Source organism: Gopherus flavomarginatus, chromosome 16 (assembly GCF_025201925.1).
Source record: "Gopherus flavomarginatus isolate rGopFla2 chromosome 16, rGopFla2.mat.asm, whole genome shotgun sequence".
NCBI classification, from domain to species: Eukaryota; Metazoa; Chordata; order Testudines; family Testudinidae; genus Gopherus; species Gopherus flavomarginatus.
In genome coordinates, this window is record NC_066632.1 from 4,883,734 (window position 1) to 4,903,003 (window position 19,270).

The window sequence follows — 19,270 nt, forward strand, 5'->3', positions numbered from 1 at the left end:
AAGAATCCTGTGGCACCTTATAGACTAACAGATGTTTTGGAGCATGAGCTTTCCTGGGTGAATACCCACTTCGTCAGATGCATCAGACGAAGTGGGTATTCACCCATGAAAGCTCATGCTCCAAAACGTCTGTTAGTCTATAAGGTGCCACAGGATTCTTTGCTGCTTTTACAGATCTAGACTAACACGGCTACCCCTCTGATATTCAGTAGGCCAGGAGTAGGCAACCTATGTCACGGGTGCCGAAGGCAGCATGCAAGCTGATTTTCAGTAGCACTCCCACTGCCCAGGTCCTGGCCACCAGTCTGGGGGGCTCTGCATTTTAATTTAATTTTAAATGAAGCTGCTTAAACATTTTTAAAACCTTATTTACTTTACATACAACAATAGTTTAGTTATATTACAGACATATAGAAAGAGACCTTCTGAAAACGTTAACATGTATTACTGGCACACGAAACTTTAAATTAGAGTGATTAAATGAAGACATGGCACAGCACTTCTGAAAGGTTGCCAACCCCTGCAATAGGCTATGTTGAGAGAAGAGGATGTCACTGTTTTGGACGAAGTAAGCTGGGCTCTGGGTTTGCAAAATCTCCAGTCTCATTGGCTTTGGATCTAAATTCTATTTCATCTAAAGTTAAACCATCTCAAAGCTTAGATAAGATGCCAGTTTTGGTAACAGGGATTTCTCTTTTCCCTGCCTCATGATCCAAGGACAAAGGGGTTTTTTGTTCAATGAAACTTCAAGGCAGCCCATTTAAAACAGACTGCAGGAATAACTTTTATCGTGCAGTCAGTGGAACTCATTGCCACAAGGTTTCACTGGGGTGTAGAGAGTTTAGTGGGCTTAAAAGGAGAAGTGGGCACTTACTTAAATAATAAAAAAAATCCAGATTTAGAATAATAACTTAAAAAAAACCCAAACCAACCAACTAACTTTTAGGAAGGGATATAAAGCCTTGTACTTCAAGGCATATGCCCCAGCCTTTAACTGCTGGAGGGTGGGGGGGGGGGGGACGGACACATCTTTCCATGGCAGCAGGTTATCCTGTCATGCCCTAATTGAGAGTTACAGGTTTGCGCCATCTCACGGAGGGATGTGGTGAATCCTCCATCGCTCGAAGTCTTTGACTTTAAATCCGTGACCTTCTGGGTACTGCAGACTGGAGGTTTCCCTGCAGAGGTAGTTGCACTGAACCTCTCCTTACAGCAGAGCAGCCTTGTGTGTCTTTGAGATTCCAGTCTGGGCTTAGCAGAGGCAGGATCCTGGCCTCGACTGACACCTGTTCTGATCCAGGCTGAGATGCCTGGGGCGGATGAGTTGAGGGGGTGGGGGCGTATGCACTGAGCCTCTGCACCTGTGACCTTGTCGCTCACCTCATACCTCTGTCCCTGCTCCAGGTTCTGCCAGTACCAGGCCTTCCTGCAGGTGGTGAAGGAGCTCAATGACTTTGCCGGTCAGAGGGAGGTAGTGGCAGAGAACCTAATGACGCGGATCTGCGTGGAGCTCTCTAAGCATGCTCAGGAGCTCAAGCAGGAGAGGAAATCGGTAACGTTTTCTCCCTCCCTGTCTACCAGTGCAACTGTCCAGGACCTAGTAATATCTGGGGCTGGGGGATGTGGATCCAGCTAAGCCCTGTGCATCCTTTGTGGCCGGGTGACAAACATGAGGTCCCCACTGAGCCTGGAGAGCTTGGGTAACATACCAGCCATGTGTGCCTCTGTGCAGGACCCAGCCACTAGGAGGAGACAGCCTGCTACTGCCTTGAAGTAATGTCCCAGGGCCTGTGGCTCAGGGGGCAGAGGGGGCGCTTTTAGATCCAACGGGACCCAGGTTCAGTCCCTGCAGACGCTGTGTCCCTTGGGTGTGAATTTCGGCCAGCTCACTGTACTGACTGACCCTCGCTCCCTCTGGGAGTGGGACCATCTCTGCCTTCTTGGAGGGTTTGCCCATGGCTGGACGTGGGAGCATCGTGGGTGCAATAGCCATGCTGTTTTGGGGAAGCTTTTTTAGAACTACCAAAATTGCCGTCTCCCTGGAGAGGAGAAGGGACATGTACCTGCCCCGTGGTGCTGCTGTAATACAGCTTGTAGAGGTTCAAGAGCATCCCTGGACTGGGGCTGCCTAAGCGTTACCATAATACACCCAATAAATAGCCGGCAGCAGAACGTTCTTCATCACAGTCTGAATTTTTAGAAGTGCCTAGTGATTTGGGACCCTGAGACTTCTTAAAGGGACCCCAACTTTTTCGTCTTGGCAGGGTGCTTGGTGCTGTCTGAAAATCAGGCTCAATTTAAGGAGTCTCAAACTTCCCAAATCTCTAGCCACTTCTGCAAATTCTGGCTGTGAAGAAGAATGTTCTGGTGTTGGCTAATTTATTAATGGTGCTAGGCACTGTTATTCTTTGGTAGTGCCTCGCTGCGCTAGGTGCGGTACAAACACAGAACGGCGAGACGGCTGAAAAATCATGAGGTTCCGCTGATGTTGCTCCTCTTTGCAGCACTTCCAGGAGGGCCGGCGAGCCCAGCAGCAGCTAGAAAACTCCTTCAAGCAACTCGAAAATGTGAGTCCTGGGGAACAGGGCCAGCTGTTTACACTCTGCTCGTGTTGGGCCTGATCCAAGCGCTTTGGAGCCGCTGGGAACCTTTCCACTGACTGCAAAGGAAGCTTTGGATGGCGCTCGCCGAGACCCAGCTGCATGGGTCAGCTTGTGCTCCGCAAAGAGCACAGCTGGTGGAAGGAAATGCCTTCAGGAGAATGAAAGGGGCTTTATTCAGAGGAAGTCCAGAACATGTGCGGCAAAACTGTTCTGTGGTTCTAGTGGCTAGGGTAGGGGGGAAGGCTGGGAGTCAGGACTCCTGGGTTCTGTTGCTAGCTCAGGGAAGGCAGTGGGCTCTGATGCATTAGACCAGGGGTTCTCAAACGTCATTGCCCCATGACCCCTGTCTGACAACAAAACTTACTACGTGACCCCAGGAGGGGGACTGAAACCTAAGCTCCTCCACCCCCCTGGGTGTGGGGGCCAAAGCCCAATGGCTTCATCTCCAGGCAGGGGGCCTGTAACCTGTGCCCCACCTCCGAGGGCTGAAGCCCTCAAGCTTCTGCTTTGGCCCTAGGTGGTGGGGCTTGGGCTTTGGGCCCCAGCACATCGAACACCAGCCCGAGCAACCACATTAAAGTGGAGTTGCGACCCACAGCTTGAGAACTGTGGCATTAGACCAATGGCAGGTGCTGGGAGTCAGGACTCCTTGGTTCTGTTTCTAGCTCTGGGAGGGAAGTGGGATCTAGTGGGTTAGTGGAGGATTGTGTGGGGGACAGCTGGGAGTCAGGACTCCTGGGTTCCATTCCCACCTCTGCCACACACTCACTCCATGCTTTAGGGCAAGTTCCTTAACCTCCTGCCTTCCTCCTCTGTAATGGGGGAGAGTCCCTGAGCCCCCTCCCCAGTGGTTACCCTGAATTCTGTGGGTGGGAAGCAGCTGTGAGCTCCAGCAAAGTAATGCTGGCTTGTATTCCTGCCCCCAGAGCAAACGCAAGTTCGAGCGGGACTGCAGGGAGGCGGAGAAAGCCATGCTGGTGGCTGAGAAGCTCGACCAAGACCTCAATGCCACCAAGGCGGACGTGGAGAAGGTCAGAACGCTGCTGTCCCCTTGGCTTGAATCCCTCTAGCGTGGGCCTGTTGGGGATGGGGGAACCATCAGGCGGCATGGGAGGGGGCCCAGCAGGATGGAAGGGAGCGGGGACCTATTGAGTGAGGTAGTCCATGGGTTTTGCTTGCTGCTTTACAGACTGGTATGAAGACCAGGTTTCTGCCCCAAAGAGCTGACCATCCGTAACAGACCACATTCAAAGAGGCTGCATTAGAGGAAGAGGATGGTGCTGGGGTTCAGGCTTGGGGAGATCTCAGTTCAGTTTCCGGCACTGCCACAGACCTGCCATGGGTGACCTTGGGCCAGTCACTTCATCTCTGTGCCTCAGTTTCCCTGTCTCTGTGATGGGGCTAATGAGCCTTCCTGAGGCTGTTCAGCCTAACCTCTCAGGGGACGTGTCTGCAGCACCTGGCACGATGCAGGCCCACTCCAAGCCCCAACGGGGGCTGCAATGATGCACGGGTAGAGTTAGCTGTGTGGTGCAGAGGAGAAGAGCAGATGGGAGGGAGACCCTCCCGGGAGCTTGCTGTTGCGGATGGGGAGTTGGCCACCGGCCCAGGGCTTTGACTAGAAGGGATTTCCTGGGCTGGTATCCGGGCCTGTCCGTCTGCCCGCAGGGACAGAGCTGGGCCTGTTGTGATGATTGCACTGACCCCGGCAGGCGAAGCAGCAGGCCAATCTGCGCAGTCACATGGCGGAGGAGAGCAAGAACGAATACGCCTCCTTCCTGCAGAAATTCAACCGGGACCAGAGCCAGTTCTACTTCCTGGAGATGCCGCAGATCTTCAACGTAAGCCCCTCCCCTTGACTATAAGCTCCTCCCCATCAATATAAGCCCTTCCTACTTAACCTTAGCCCTGCTTCCTCCTTTCTGTCCTTCCCTTCTTTTTCTTTCCCTCTCTGACAGTTATACCAGTATAATAATAATGATGATGCCCAGCTCTTCTCTGTAGATTTCAAAGCCCTTCACAAAAGGTATCATTATCCCTGTTTTACAAATGGGGAAACTGAGGCATGGAGAGGGAAAGTGAATCTTCCCAAGGTCACCCAGCAGGCCAAGTGAAGAATAGAACCTAAGTTTCTGAGGCCCCATTCAGTGCTCTAACCACTAGGCCATGTTTTGTTTAGTGTTGGCATTGGAGTCCGAGTCATGGGCCAGGACTCTGCGGTGCTCAGTGCTGTCTAAACAGAGAACAAGGTGTCGTCGCTGCCCCAGACGGCTTCCAGTCTAAGTAAGAGAATAGCTAGATGGGAATAGAACAGCCTGTGCACTATGGGGAGTTGTGCTGCTTTCACTACACACTTTTTGTGTGTGAATCTTGGGAAGGTCCTGATCTCCTAGCCTGCGGAACTCACTGCTACAGGATGGCAAAGTACACATGGATTTCTTCCTCATCTACTAAAACTGAAAGATGGAAAATTCAAAACAAACATCTCCTTGCTCTTACATTGTGGGAACAGACCTACCTGATCTCTCTTCAGTCCCACCCATTATTGTGTGGATTTCTAAGGTGTCTCCTCCCCAAGGTAAACAACTCCAGCCTTTTTCAAACAAACCGCCTGTCCAGCATGAAGGACACCTGGATCCTTATCTGGCTCTTCCGCTGGCCTGGTGTGTGACTTTAGGCAGGTCACGTCCCCTCTCTCTGCCTCAGTTTCCCCATATGTAAAATGAGGATAATGGCACTGATCTCCTTTGGAACGCGCTGGGAGATCTATGGATAAAGCACTATATAAGAGCTGCGTAATTAATAACTAATAATATTTGTAGAGTCTTTTATCATTCTCACTATTTTCTGCTCCCTATCCCTTGCAGAAGCTGCAGGAGATGGACGAAAGGCGGACAGTGCAGCTGAAGGAAGGCTACGGCATCTTCTCCGAGACCGAGCGGCAGGTCATGCCCATCATCGGCAAGTGCCTAGACGGCATGAAGGCAGCAGCCGACTCAGTGAACGAGAAGAACGTGGGTCCTGCTGTCTCTTTAAACTTAGTCCCTCGGGATGGAAAGCCCATTGGAGTTGCTATAGCACCTGCCCTCCAATAGAGAGGCAGACCCCCCCAAAGTAGGTGGGGCTAACTGGGTGGGAGCCAGCTGTCATAACCTCCCCCCTCCACTAGGGGCCCCAGACCAGCATGGGGCAGTTCTTTGCTTTTACTTCACCTGGAGGAGTTAAGTCAATCCAGCCCCAGATCCCAAACCTGGAGGGATTTGAGGGTATTTGTGTCCTAGGGAATGGAAATAAGACCCAGGTGTCCTGACTCCTGCTCTAACCATTACACCTGCTCCTCTTGCGGACCCAGGAAGTCAGGACCCTGCGAGGGGAGTGGTGTCGAGGGGGAGGGGGTGGAAGGGGAGGGCTGAGAGTCAGGACGCCTGGGTCCTATTTGGACTTGTGCCCATGGATAGAATAGGGATTGGCGTCCGGTCTGTAGTGATCAAGGCAGAGATCAATGACCCGCCTTGCTGGCGACACGTGGTTTGTGCATGCAAGTGTTTCTGGGGAGATGGGAACACTGCAGCGAGGTGGAACGGGCACTGGCAGGGAGATAGCAGCAGTTCTCCCGGCGGTGACGCCCTCCCCCTCGCCCTACCGCTGGCAGGACTCCCAGGTGCTGATTGAGTTACACAAGTCTGGCTTTGAGAGGCCGGGAGACGTGGACTTTGAAGACTTCAGCCAGCCTATCAACCGCACCTCTTCGGACAGCAGCCTGGGGACGCCCCGGGGCACCCTGGATGGCCGGCTGGACCCCCGCCTGCTGGGCAAGAACAAAGGAAAGCGCTGGCTTTTCAGCAAGAAGAATAAGGTAGAACTGGCAGTGAGGCCCTGAGGCCCTGGCTCTGGGCGGTGCCTGGGCTGGGGCAGCTCAGCCTGGCTGGAACTTGGAGCGGGATCTTGTGGTCGAAGCACAGAATTGGGAGTCAAGATTCCTGGATCCTAGTCCCATCTCGGGCGTGGGGTTCAGGACTCCTGGGTTCTATTCTCAGCTCTGGCAGGGGAGTCGGGGGGGTGAGTCTAGTGGCACGGGGGCTGGGAGTCAGGACTCTTGGGTTCTGTTCACAGCTCTGGGAGTCCTGGTTCTCAGCCCCACTCCCCTCCTGGAGTTGTGAATAGCACCCATGAGTCCTGACTCCCAGCCCCTGCCCTAACCACTAGACACCCCCTCCCCCCCCGCTACCGGTTGGCATGAACCCATCCATATCTCCTTCCACCCCTTTGCCCACCCTACTAGCTATGCAGAGGGGCAGGTGGTACCAAGTGCTGGTCCTGGGCTGAATCATTTATCAACTGTAGATGAACAGCTGCCAAATGCCGTTCTGGGGGCTCTGGGCCTCAGCAGCTGCCCCCTTGCCCTGAGCACTGCGAAGATGCCTGGGTGGTTAGCAGCCTCCAACCCCCTTCTCTGCGGTGCTGCCTGTTGCTCGCTGCAGACTACACCGCCCTTTGACCCTGGTCTGCGATCATTCTCCCTGGCTGCATCTCGCTGCCTGTGCATGATGCCGTAAAAGAGCCTTAAGCCCCCGTCTCTCTCAAGTGCTGGACGGGCGTGAGCCAGCGAGGCTCAGAAGACACTAATAATTAACCAGTTCAGGAGCGCGCGCTGCAAATCAGCCAGCATGAGCCTCTCTCTCTTTCTGTCTCCTCCCGCCCCCAGCCTTGCCCGATCCTCTTGTCGTCCATGAGTCACATCCGGCGCACCCCTCCCTCCCCCGCCCCAGGAGAGCTGCCTTGGGAACATGCTGTTCCGACAAGGAATCTTGACCTGGCTTTTACGCCAGGTTAGAGCTCTTGGGGCAGGGAGGGGCTGAGTGTGTTTTTTTTTTTGTCTTGGTTCTGGGATCCCTGAGTAACTGTGAGGCTGTTTATTAATAACCTGCCCCCCCCCACGCTCCCTGTGGAGTGGGGCAGGATCAGTGATGGCCGTGCTCTGGGCCAGCACTCTCCTGTGTGGGATCCTTCTCAAACAAAAACAAACCTCAGGCTCCCAACGTGCCCGGTTTAGTGAGAGGCTTGTTAGCAAAAGCAGGCCACAGCTGCATGCATCTGAGCCCTTTGAAACCCCTCCCAGGGTCCCACCTGTGTTGTAGGATTTCTCTTCCGTCGTCCTCCCCCATGTTTACCTGTGTCCTAACCCCCATGTCCCGTCTGTACTATGTGGAACAAAGATCACACCTAGATCATTACACTGCTCAGAATGGCCACGGCCTTGGGGTTTTTTCACCTTCCTCTGTAGCGTGGGGTGTGGGTCGGTTATCTCACTTAATCATTCCTTGCCCATGCAGGACCCCAGGCAGGGGCCCCTCCGATTCTCTGCCCACGACATGTGTTAGTTTTGTCTCCGATGGGCTGTAATATCTGGGCTGTATTTGGGCTGTTGGCTTTAGTGTGCAGGTGCTGGGTGAGTGACACAGGAGGTCCCGATCCTAACCGCTGACATGGCTGTGCTCTGAGCTCTGCTTCCCCAACTCACATCCGTGCTCTGCATGCTCCATCTTCCTCTGCTCCCTCCAGGGTCCATGTCCTGGCTGCATTCGCCCCTTTCCCCTGGCACATCCCGGCCTGTGTGGGAGGCTAGCACAGGCTGCTGTTCTGAGGAAGGGACACATTTCTGGAGGAGAAATCCTTGGTGTGGTCAGCTCCCTTTAGCTTTTCTGCCCCCCAAAGCTCGTCACAATTTGGGGCAACTGCAGCAGTCTACCCCCCACCTCCACCCCCGTGGTTCCACTCTTGGGTAGTTCCAGCTCCCTGGCTCTCACCTTTCCGCGGGCAGCCCCCACGTCCTCCTGCCGGGGGGCGTCCCAGGCTGCACGTTCTCTGCCTTTGCTGTGCACTTCCCAGCAAGGACAGCCTTGCTGAGAACGGAGGGGTTGCTTCAGATCTGTTACACCCCTTCATGCTTAAAATAAAGAGCATTACAGAGAGAACCTCTACGACCAGTGAGAACCCACACGCCCGCTAGCAAGCTCCCTGGCATCACCCTGCTCTATGGGTTCCTTTGTGGGTCCTCTACTCTTCGGCTCTGAACACGCCCTCCCCCCGCGCACGCACACACCCCTGCCTTAGGAGGCCTCTGTCAGCCAAGTCCTTCCAAGGCTCCCTGAGGATCGGGCCCCTCCGTGGACTGGGCCGTTGGCTGGATCAGAAGGAAGGCCTTGAGCTAGCTAAAACGCCAGCTTTCGTCCAGATTGTCTCTTGCTGGTCTGTGGGGCTCTGGAGAATCTGCTTTGAACAGAGACATGGATGCCTCCCCACGTAGCCAAGCGAGTTAATTAGCATTCACCCCTCCCTCTTAGAGAAGGTGCACCCCACGCACACCCAGCCCCGTGGCATTTTCCTATAGCCCTCCCCCACATGGTATGAATTGTAACACAGGGAGGTCCAACTTCCCTCAAGAAAGTTTCTCTTCCTTCCGTCCGGCTTGTCCAGGATATTAGGGGTTACTGTCCATCTGTCACAGGGCTGCCCTGTCTCTCTGATGCTGGGGAGCCTTGGGCTGCTGTCAAGTGGAAGATGGTTTGGAGGCCCCATTTGGTCACGCGGTGCATAAAGGGGACTTAATGTGGGTGGAAAAGATCCTGTTCAGGGACCTCCTAGGCCAGCATGGAGCTGGCATAAGGGCCTAGCCCCCAGCGTATTAGGGACAGGGCCAGTGTGATCTGCACTATGGCCTTTCTCGGGACCTATGGGAAGCAGAGCATAAGTTAGAGCAGCCCTCAGGAAGGATGCTGGGCAGGATAAGGGGGTGGGGAAGGGCTGAGTGAAGCCCTATTGGTTAGTAGGCCATGTGCCCCACCCTCCTCCAGTTCCAGTAGGCCAATCAGAGACGTCGCGACGAAGGGGACTTGCAGCTCATGGCAGCCCATAGAAAATGAACTGGGCTCTAGTGCTCTGCACGCTGAGCCCCTGCTATGCCCCAGCCTCAGCGGGTCCAGGACGAGCACGGCTGGTGGGACTGCAGCACCCTCCCTGGCTGTGCTGTGCCCATTTCATAGGCACTGCCGGATGGCGGAATTTCTTGCTCTAATTGTCTCGTGCCTGTTTCATATCCAAGCTGCTTGCTGCTTCACTTGGTGCATGCGCTGAAAACTCCTACTACTCAGCAACTCACAGACATCGATGCCCGGCGTCCTGCGTCCACCGGGGGCGGGGGGAAAACCCAAGGAGTCTCCCCTGTAGGAGGGAGCCCAGCGGTGGGGAACCCAAGTTGTGGAGTTCAGACCGAAATGAGGTTTGGATCTGGGGTTTCTGGCTCGGGGTTTCTGCCAGCAGGAATATAAAAATAGCATTTTGCCTCTTCTCGCCCCCGGAGCTGGAGCAGCATCGGGGGTAGGGCACTTTGGGCCAGGCACCTTGTAGGGGTGGGTAAGGAGGGTGACTGGGTAAGGAGGCCCAGGGAACGTATGTCCAAGGCAGAGACTTTTAGGGCATCAATCCCCACCCCCTGATTAGCCATGTGTTCCCTATGAATGTTTCCTGCAGACCCTCACCCTTGTATCCTGCCTTCAGATTTCCCCCCTCCTGCCCCACTCCAGCTGAGGTAGGTGACCCCTGGGGTGATGGTGCATCAGTTACCCCCACCCCCGATAGGGGGAGCTGTTGGGTATGTCACGGGGTGCAGGGTACTCAAGGGGGGGTGGGAAGTTATCACATGGAAGCATCCCTATGGAGGGACGAAGAGCTTGTTGTAAGGGGTTGGGTAGGGGATGGATATTTCCCCCACCCTGGCAAGGACTTACTAAAGGGGATAAGACCAACTGTCCACAATGAAACTGGCAGGAATTCAGGCCTCAAGCACGGGCTTTGCTTCTAAGCCTGGAAGCAGGGTCCTGGGTAGGGTCACCAGTTTTAGATGGACAAATTCCTGGAGGTGTCGTCACATGCCATAATCTTTAATGAAAGATTCATATTTAATTCCTGGAGACTCCCAAACAATCCTGGAGGGCTGGCAACCTGGAGAGTTGGCAAGAACTGTCAGCTCTTTGAGGCAGGGACCATGTCTTTGCCCTGTGGCTGTACAGCACCTAGCGCAATGGGGACGGGCTCACGTATTGCACCTAATATTGAAGCCAGTGTACTTGTTCTCTTGCCTGAAGTGCTTTGCCAGATTGGGGCTTCAGTTGAGCAGAGGAAGGGGTAACGTAGAAAGATTGCACCCTGAGGAGCTAACAGCAGGCATAGGCACTCAGAATGAGGCCCAGAAGCAGGCAGACCTGGGTGGGAGGGGGTGGGGAGGAGATTGGGAACTGGGGGGGCAATGCAATGGCTGAGGGGGGACAGTTCAGGATTGGAGATGGAAGTGTCTAAAATCACAACATTGTGGTGGAAAGCTGAAATGTTTCTATTCGGAAATGCCTCCCGTGGTGCCTTATAGATGCCTCCCATTCCCTTCTATGGGCCAGGCTCCTCAGCCAGACTACATCTCCCATGATGAACCTGGATCTCGATGGAGGGAGGCCGTGCATCATGGGAGATGTAGTCTGGCTGGGGCGCTGGGCCCACAGAAGCAAATGTGTGGTATGAAGCGCTCAAACTAAAACTCCCATGAGGCATCGCGGTAGCACTTCAGAATGGAAATATTTTAGTTTTCAACAAAAAACTGAAATTTCCCGCAGGAAGTGCCAAAAGCAATTTTTTTTTTTAAAAAAAAGCTTAATTGAAATTCCAATTTTCCACCTTCCCTAACTGAGGGGCCTGTGGACAGGAAGGAATGAAGGCTGGTCTTGGGGAGGAGGGCTGTGAGAATGAGATGGGGATGGATGGGGGTGAATAACTGGGCCTGTGGGAGCAAAACAGCCTCTGGTCTAGCTGTCAAGTGACCTTCATGTTACTTGCCTCCTGCTGTAACATGTCCCCCCACCCCAAGTCTTCTTACCATCTCCCATGATGCATTATGGTCTCCCCTCTGGGCAGGTGGTGCATCATGGGAGACATGAACAAAGTTCACTTTTCCCACCAAAGTGCCTCTCTCTCAAGAGAGGAAGGCAGGTGCCGAAAGCCAGGTCCTCTTCTCGGTGTCAAGCTTCCCAGTCACATGGGTGCCAGGAAAGGCCAAGGGTGCAGGGTGGGGCCCGATCTGTGGCAGGTAGGGGTCTGATCCATGGTGCCAGTCACACCCCTGGTGCAGGGTGGGACTCTAAGCATTTAAAGTAGACATATTTCCTTAGGAGTCTTAGGGGAATTAGGCACCCAAATTCCTTTGACTTCCCATGGGACTCAGGTTCCTTTAGGATCGTTTGAACATTCCTGGCCTTGAAAGTGTTCTGAGCCTATTCCCTTTCCCTTCACTGCTGGGATCCCCTACACTTGGGAGATGGACAAAACGGCTGGTGGGCCTTCCCTCCCCTCGCTGCCTCCGGCTGGTGCATTGTGATGGTGCAGCTTGTCCTTACCCCTCTCCCCTTTATTCCCTGTGCCGTGTTGGGTTGTGGTGGTTTTTTTTTTTTTTTTTGTGCGTGCTGTTTATTTTCTTACAGAGTTCTCTCCGTTGTGTGTCCCTATGTGTTCTGTTGTCCCTTTGTCTGTCCCTAGCTCCCGCCCCCTCCCCTCTCCCCAGTGATCTCTGCCCCACCTCCTTCCTCCTCGTCTGCCACCAACGGACCTCCATCCCCCAAATTCACCCAGGACCCTCTGTCTTACTGTCTGAATGAGATCAATAAGACAGTCAAACCCCGCATCGCCTCCTTCCGCAGCCTCAAACGGGGGGTAAGTTTGTGTCTTGTATTCTGCTTTGTACCAAGCCGGGAGAAGTTGCTGCTGTTATGAAGGGCACCTGCAAAGAGAGAAACGCAGTGGGGCTGTGCAGGAAGGAGGCTTAAAGTATCTTTATTTTTAACGCCTTTGTGCATCTACTTCGGCTTTCCGGCAAAACCCCTCTGAAAATAGAGCTATTCAGAAATGCTACTGTAGTGCATCCTGGGAGTTGTAGTTCAGGTGCTTCGTGAGCCCATTGTCCTCTATCTGCCAGGCTCCCTGGTTGGACATCATCTCCCATAATGCACCATGGTATGCCCTTTTTGTAAGGAGAGTTGGTGCATCATGGGAGATGTTGCTAAGCTCCTGATGGGACTGCATCTCCCATGATGCACCACCTCCCCTTACAAAGGAGAGGGCAGACCATGGTGCATTATGGGAGATGTCCAACTAGGGAGCCTGGTCCATAGAGGACAATGGGCTCATGAAGTACCTGAACTACAATTCCCAGGAGGCACTACAGTAGTATAATCAAATCTAAGTGAGTTGGGTTTCAGGTCTTTGTTTTGTTCAATGAGAACATCAAATCTTTCCAACTGAAGCAGATGCATTTTCCCCCAAATCCAGGCTTTCCATAAAAATGCAGTTTCTGTGGGAATTTTCTCTCAGCCCCAGCATGCACCAAATTATTTCTTCTTTTACTGGTCACTTCTTAAAGCCCCGGGTTCTCCCTCTTTTCCATGTAGCTCCAGCCTCCCTCGCATGGTACAGAAGTCAGTGCTTCCGCCCATTTCAAAAACATTGGCTCCCCAGACACGCGCCTTCCTTCCAAACTTCTTAGCCCAGCCCTTCACCTGCTCCCCACAGCATGACGTTCCACCATGTGCTGTTCGTCTGAACCAGGAGCTTCCCCATTGCAAATGCTCCTGGCTGGAGGATGCAAGCCTCCACTCCTGCTCCATATAAAACCCCAAGCCATCCCTTGCTTTCCAGGCTTCCCTTCTGTTGGCTTCTCCTTTTTGGAAGCTGCTGTGCTGCATTTGCTGCTTGGGGTACAGACTCTGTGGGAGTGGGGTCAAGCCCCAGTCAACATCAAACTGCTTCCTGTTCTAAATAAAGCATCGCAAGCCAGGAGACCAAAGACCTAAGCCAGCAGCCGATTTATGATCTCTCCCTCTATCCCCATCATGTCCGGTATTCCCAGGAAGTAGGAGCACTTCTGCAAACCAAGGCTTGCCCACATGGCTTTCACCCTCCATGCCGGGGGGCTGACACTGTCAGGTTGAGGGCCTGTGGTTATTGTGCCAGGATCCCAGCTTTAAAAAAAAAAAAAAAAAAGAAACACGGGTATGCTCGCTTGGTGTTGCCTTGGCATGGGGTGGAAATCAGTTGCTGGCCAATTGAGTAACTTTGTCCTGTGAATAAAAATATTAGCAGGACGGACCCACGGTCCAGCTAGTAGCATCATGGGCGCCTGACGCTTCCAAGGACCCTGGCCTCGATGGGATGATCTTTCCTCGGCGTGGGCATGGTTACGTGGAGCTGTAGCTTTGCACACCACTGTCTGAGGCCCGTCCACCCAGTGACTTGCCGGAGGCCACATGGGTCTCCTGAGTCCCAGCTCAGTGCTAGTTTCCCCCTTAGCTGCTCCTGCTGTAACGGTTGGGGTGGATGCTGTGAGCTGTTCCCTCCTCCATGGGCTGAGGGTTCTGCAGCTGGAGAGAACCAGGATCTTAACCCTCCCTGCTGCTGGTGGAGGCAGAGATCCAGCCCATGTCGGTTTAAAGCTGCAGGGCCGTGGCTGGTGTCTCCCCGACAGCTAGGTGCCGAGCTCTCTCCGCTGCACAACCAGAGATCTTCGGATCCTGGCCACTGCTGCAGAAAGGCATCATGCAACGTCTTGCCCCAGGAGGGGCCCACCTCCAAGCGCTGTCCCTATCCTGCGAGGTACCGAGCTCTTCCAATGACCAGTGAAGGTTGAGGAGGCTCAGCGATATCAGGCCCTTAGAGTGGGGCACATGTTCCCCTGGTGCTGGCCAGTGTCTTGCAAGTTAGGGGCAGTGGCTGTCGGCAGCCCCTGCAACCCATAGTGTGAAGGAGTTGGGGGCGCACAGGGGACTGGATTTTGTGGCTGGGGAAGAGGGTCCATGTTACGACATGAAGGGAACTGATGTATCCTTTTCTTCCTCTCACCACTTCCTGCCGCCAGCCTGTGATCACGGAAGATTTCAGCCACTTGCCGCCAGAGCAGAGAAGGAAAAAGCTGCAGCAGAAGATCGAGGAGAGGAACCGGGAGCTGCAGAAGGAAATTGACCAGAGGTACAAGCACTTGATGCCCTGTAGGCGGTGCCTTTTGAATGCCTCCTGTCTTTGTTCTCCTCCTCTGGTGGTGGCCCACCTGCTGGACTACATCTCCCATGACGCTCCATGCACTAGGACTCCCACAATGCATCACCAGGCTTTTAAACCCTGAGGGGTTAGCCATAGTCTGTAACTCTGGCCTCCTGCTGCAGTGAGTCCTGTAGACTGCACACAATAGGGAAATGCGATTTCCACAAAGTGTGTGTGCTTGATCTGTAATCACTCCTTCAAAAATCATTGTACAGTGAGCCCAACCAAGATGGGTGGCCCAGTTGTGCCAGGTCCTGGATGTGCTTCGTGAGAGCCAGTCCCTGCCCCAATTTGTCTACAGTCTAAATAGACCAGGGTAGGAAGGGAAAACAGGAGGAAGAGAAATGATTTCCCCCAAGTCTGGGGCAAAGTAATGGAAAAGAGACGACTAAGGGGGAGTGTGATAGACGTCTATAAAATGATGACTAGTCCAGAGAAAGTGAATGTGTTGTTTACCCCTCCTCATAACAAGAACTAGGGATTACCGGATGAAATGAATAAGCAGCAGGTTTAAAACAAACAAAAAGGAGTACTTCTTCACACACCGTCAACCTGCAGAACTCCTTGCCGGAGGATGTTATGAAGGCCAGAACTAAACGGGGTTCAAAAAAGAACTAGATAAGTTCCTGAAGAATAGATCCATCAATGGCTATTAGCCAAGATGATCAGGGATACAACCCCATGCTCTGGGCATCCCTAGCCTCTGCTTTCTGGAAGCTGGGAGTGGATGATGGCCTGTTCTGTTCATTCACTATGAAGCACCTGGTATTGGCCACTGTCAGAAGTCGGGATACCGGGCTAGATGGACCTTTGGTCTGACCCAGTGTGGCCATTCGGATGTTCTTATGTAACTCCTAGTCCGGTGCTCTGTCTGTTAGGAAGCACTCCTTCCCCTTGTTCTCTTTATATCCAGGAGGATATAAAGGGAGGGAACCAATCAGTTTGTATCCTACAATTTGCATTCAAATCTCTTTGCCAGAAGGCAGAAATTGTGTGCTGTCCCTTTAAATCCCTTCCCCTAACTCTTCCCCCACACTTCCCCACAGAGATGCCTTAAACAAGATGAAGGACGTGTACCAGAAGACGCCCCAGATGGGCGACCCCGCTAGCCTGGAGCCAAAGATCTCTGAGACCCTCAGCAACATCGAGAAGTTACGCCTAGAAATCCAGAAGTACGAGGTAAGGGGGAGGTGAGGGGGGTCACGGGATGGGGCTACCTCTAACACGCTCCCCAGGACCCTTTGGGAATCCACGCGTCCGGCTCTGCTCTCCAGCCATCTGTGGCTCCAAACACACGCGATGCCCCGTATGTCCGGCCAGTCCTTCCTTTGAACCAGTTCAAAGTGCGGTAAATTTATAAGGGGGGGGGTCTTTATCTCCCTCTAGTGGCTGAACCATGTAACAGCGCTTTGCTCTTCTCCAGCACTTTTCATCCTTGGAGCTCTGTGTTTTACAGAGGAGGACAGTGCCATTATCCCCATTTCACAGTGGGGGAAACTGAGGCAAAACACGGGGGAAGTGTCTTGCCCCAGCTAACCCAGCAGGCCAGTGTCAGAGCTGGGAATAAAAGCTAGATCTCCTGAGTCCCTGGCTAAGTGTTCTATCCACTAGGCCACGCTGCACTTGTTAAGGCCTCCCCTACGCTAGAAAGTGGACGCTAGAAAGCCTACCCTTGGTATAGACACAGTAGATGCAGCTTGTAGTGGCAGAAGAGTGCTTTCAATGGGGTAGCGTATACTGGTTCTCCAAGCGAAATAAGTGACATTGGCAAAAGCATTTGTATATTGCAATAAGAATGTTAAAAATTAAAAAAAAAAATCACACTCCTAACCGACGTTAATATATGGTCAAAATTATCTGGCCCATCTAGCACAACGATCTCCACGTCCACACGGTGTCTCTTGTCTTACTGATAGATTCTAAGTATTTTAGATCCTTATGTGGCCCCTGTCGCGTCTGAGCAGCGCACCATCTTTAGTGTATTTATCCTCCTAGGGCAAAGCTGTTATCTCCATTGTACAGATGAGGAGACAGAGGCACAGAGAAGCTAAGTGACATACCCAGGGTCACACAGGAAGTCTGTGGCAGAGCAGGGACTCGAACCTGGGACTTAAGTCATAGGCTAGTGCCCTACCCGCTGCACCATCCTGCTTCTCTAAGGCATATGGGGGTGTCACTCAGATTAGAAGCTATTTGGGGCAAGAACCAGCATCTTGTTCTGTCTTCATACAGCACCTAGCACAATAGAAACATAGGCCATGACTAGGGGGGCCTCTAGGCACTACTGTAATACACCTAATAATGTACAGCGCCTAGCACAGTGGAGACCTGGGTCATGACTGAGGGTCCTAGGCACTACCACAATATGAATAGTATCAAAAGATGAGAGAATATTTTAACCAGGCAGTGACCCTACAGATAATGGTGTCACGACCGCATTGGTTCTCAGGTTAGGTGTCCTTATGATTCAAAGGCTGTTGGTTTGATTTATGAGCGGTTGAGTCATGCCTAAATTATTCTGGGGTGAATCATGTGTGTAACTCAGCGTCCAGTATCGTTTCATTCATAGAAACAGCCTGGGCCTTTGGTCGCTTTCTGTTTCTCAAGCGACAAACTTTACAGCAGACAATCCTGTTCAATGGCTCTGCCCAGTTTCCTTACTCGCTAAGGAAGTTACTCTTGGCCACAGGTCTATTTTAGGAATGAGTCGGCTGAATGTGCATAGCCTGATCAAAGCACAGGTCACGGCACCTTCCCCCGCCCCATTCCTCCAGTGATTCAGACCCTCTTGGGTGTTCCCTGTTCCTACAGTTCAAAGCTCACGTCTCTGATACTGGAGTGGGCAGGAATGGGATTGTAGCTAGCTGGCTGGGAGGCAGGGCTCCTGGGTTCTATTCACAGCTCTGGAAGAAGTGGCAGAGGCAGTGCTAACCTTAACCCTAAACAGGAATATTTTTGGGGGCCTACCCATCCCCCTCACTCACCTCTTAAAAATAGTAATGATATTTCCATAACAAATAGACCACCAGGCCATGGACTGACACACTTGTTAAATATGGTGAATGGTATTTTGGGGCTATTACTGAAGTGGGTCCACCTTGGCCGTTTGAGGCCCTAAGCAGTTGCTTAGTCTCCTTACGTCTAGCACCACCGTGGAGGAATGGGGTCTAGTGGTTAGAGCAGGGAGCCAAGACTCCTGGGTTCTGAACACTGATTTTCTCTAACTTACACTGGGGGCGGGCCGGGCAAGACAAAATATGGGGAGCCCAAAGACTGCGTGAAGCCTGGAGCAGAACTGAGAATTGGGGGTACTTTCAGCTGCTCTGGAAAAGCACCTCACTGCCTGGGTCTGTAGATATTCTGAGGGCAGGGATGGCAGGGCCGCCCAGAGGATTCAGGGGGCCTGGGGTCTTTGGCGGCAGGTCTTGGGGCCGAAGGACCCCCTGCTGCCAAATTGCCACCAAAGACCCAGAGTGGAAGATGCTCCGGGTGCCTGGGCCCCGCGAGAGTTTTCCGGGGCCCCCAGAGCAAGTGAGGGACCCCGCTCCAGGGGCCCCAAAAAACTCTCGTGGGGACCCCTGCGGGGCCCGGGGCAAATTGCCCTCCCCCCCCGCCCCGCCCCGCAGCCCTGGGGGATGGGGCCAAGACCTCATAGAGGGACAGCTGCTACGGAGCAGAGAAGGAAGCCCCATGTGACCGAAGACGCTTGCCCCCCTGTGCGATCTGTCTCTACTGGCGGGAGGCAGGAATGAAATGCTTGAACCTCTCTCTCTCTCCCCTGCACCTCCCAGTCGTGGCTGGCCGAAGCCGAGAGCAGAATGCTGAGTAACCGGCCGGACAACACCCTGAGATACAGCCGCCACCTGGACCACGCCACCACCCTGAACAACAACGGCTCCCATGAGAAGGGCAGGTGAGGAGGTGAAATGTCTGTCCCCAGGAGCTAGGGGGACCAGGTGGCCGTAATACCCAGGTGGGGGTGCTGTTGAATCATCACCTGCGTGTGTGGTTTGGGATCTCTGGGCCAGGTGCCATCTGTTTGGCTTGCCAGAGGAGGATTTTTGTCATTGACGAGTCTGACTAGAACCCAGGAGTCCTGGCTCCTTAGCCCCCCTGTTCTTATCACTAGATCCTGCACCCCTCCCAGAGTGGGGATTAGAACCCAGGAGTCCTGGCTCTCAGGTCCTCTGCTCTAACCACTAGACCACACTCCTGCTTCTGAACAGCCACACTGGACTCCCTGTGGCTGGAGCTACCTCCTGAAACAGCTGCTTACCCTGTCTCCTCATTGGTCCCTCAGCCCTGACGCCACCCACTCCGACGACAGCCAGGATGCCCTGAACCAGCCGATCTACACGGAGTTTGATGAGGACTTCGAGGAGGACCTGGCATCGCCCATCGGCACCTGTGTGGCCATGTACCAGTTTGAAGGTACTCGCCCAAGACACTTCTGAGCCAGGTTCCCTTGTTGGACTACATCTTCCATGATTCACCAGGGTCTTGCCCATCTTTGGCTGAGGAAGCAGTGCATTATG

General features: G+C 53.3%; 1 protein-coding gene across 3 annotated transcripts in view; it reads left to right on the plus strand.

The window, feature by feature from the left end:
- The window catches only part of TRIP10 (thyroid hormone receptor interactor 10), a 70,534-nt gene that overhangs the window by 49,112 nt on the left and 2,152 nt on the right, over positions 1-19,270 (plus strand). For 2 of the 3 annotated variants that reach the window (XM_050925677.1, XM_050925678.1), the window contains exons 4-14: positions 1,405-1,552; positions 2,505-2,567; positions 3,530-3,634; positions 4,316-4,444; positions 5,471-5,617; positions 6,256-6,459; positions 12,183-12,356; positions 14,554-14,663; positions 15,782-15,914; positions 18,527-18,648; positions 19,036-19,166. In XM_050925677.1, coding sequence (XP_050781634.1) covers positions 1,405-1,552; positions 2,505-2,567; positions 3,530-3,634; positions 4,316-4,444; positions 5,471-5,617; positions 6,256-6,459; positions 12,183-12,356; positions 14,554-14,663; positions 15,782-15,914; positions 18,527-18,648; positions 19,036-19,166 — 1,466 coding nt within the window. The remainder of the gene's footprint in view (positions 1-1,404; positions 1,553-2,504; positions 2,568-3,529; positions 3,635-4,315; positions 4,445-5,470; positions 5,618-6,255; positions 6,460-12,182; positions 12,357-14,553; positions 14,664-15,781; positions 15,915-18,526; positions 18,649-19,035; positions 19,167-19,270) is intronic. The other variant, XM_050925679.1, reaches the window with a different exon arrangement.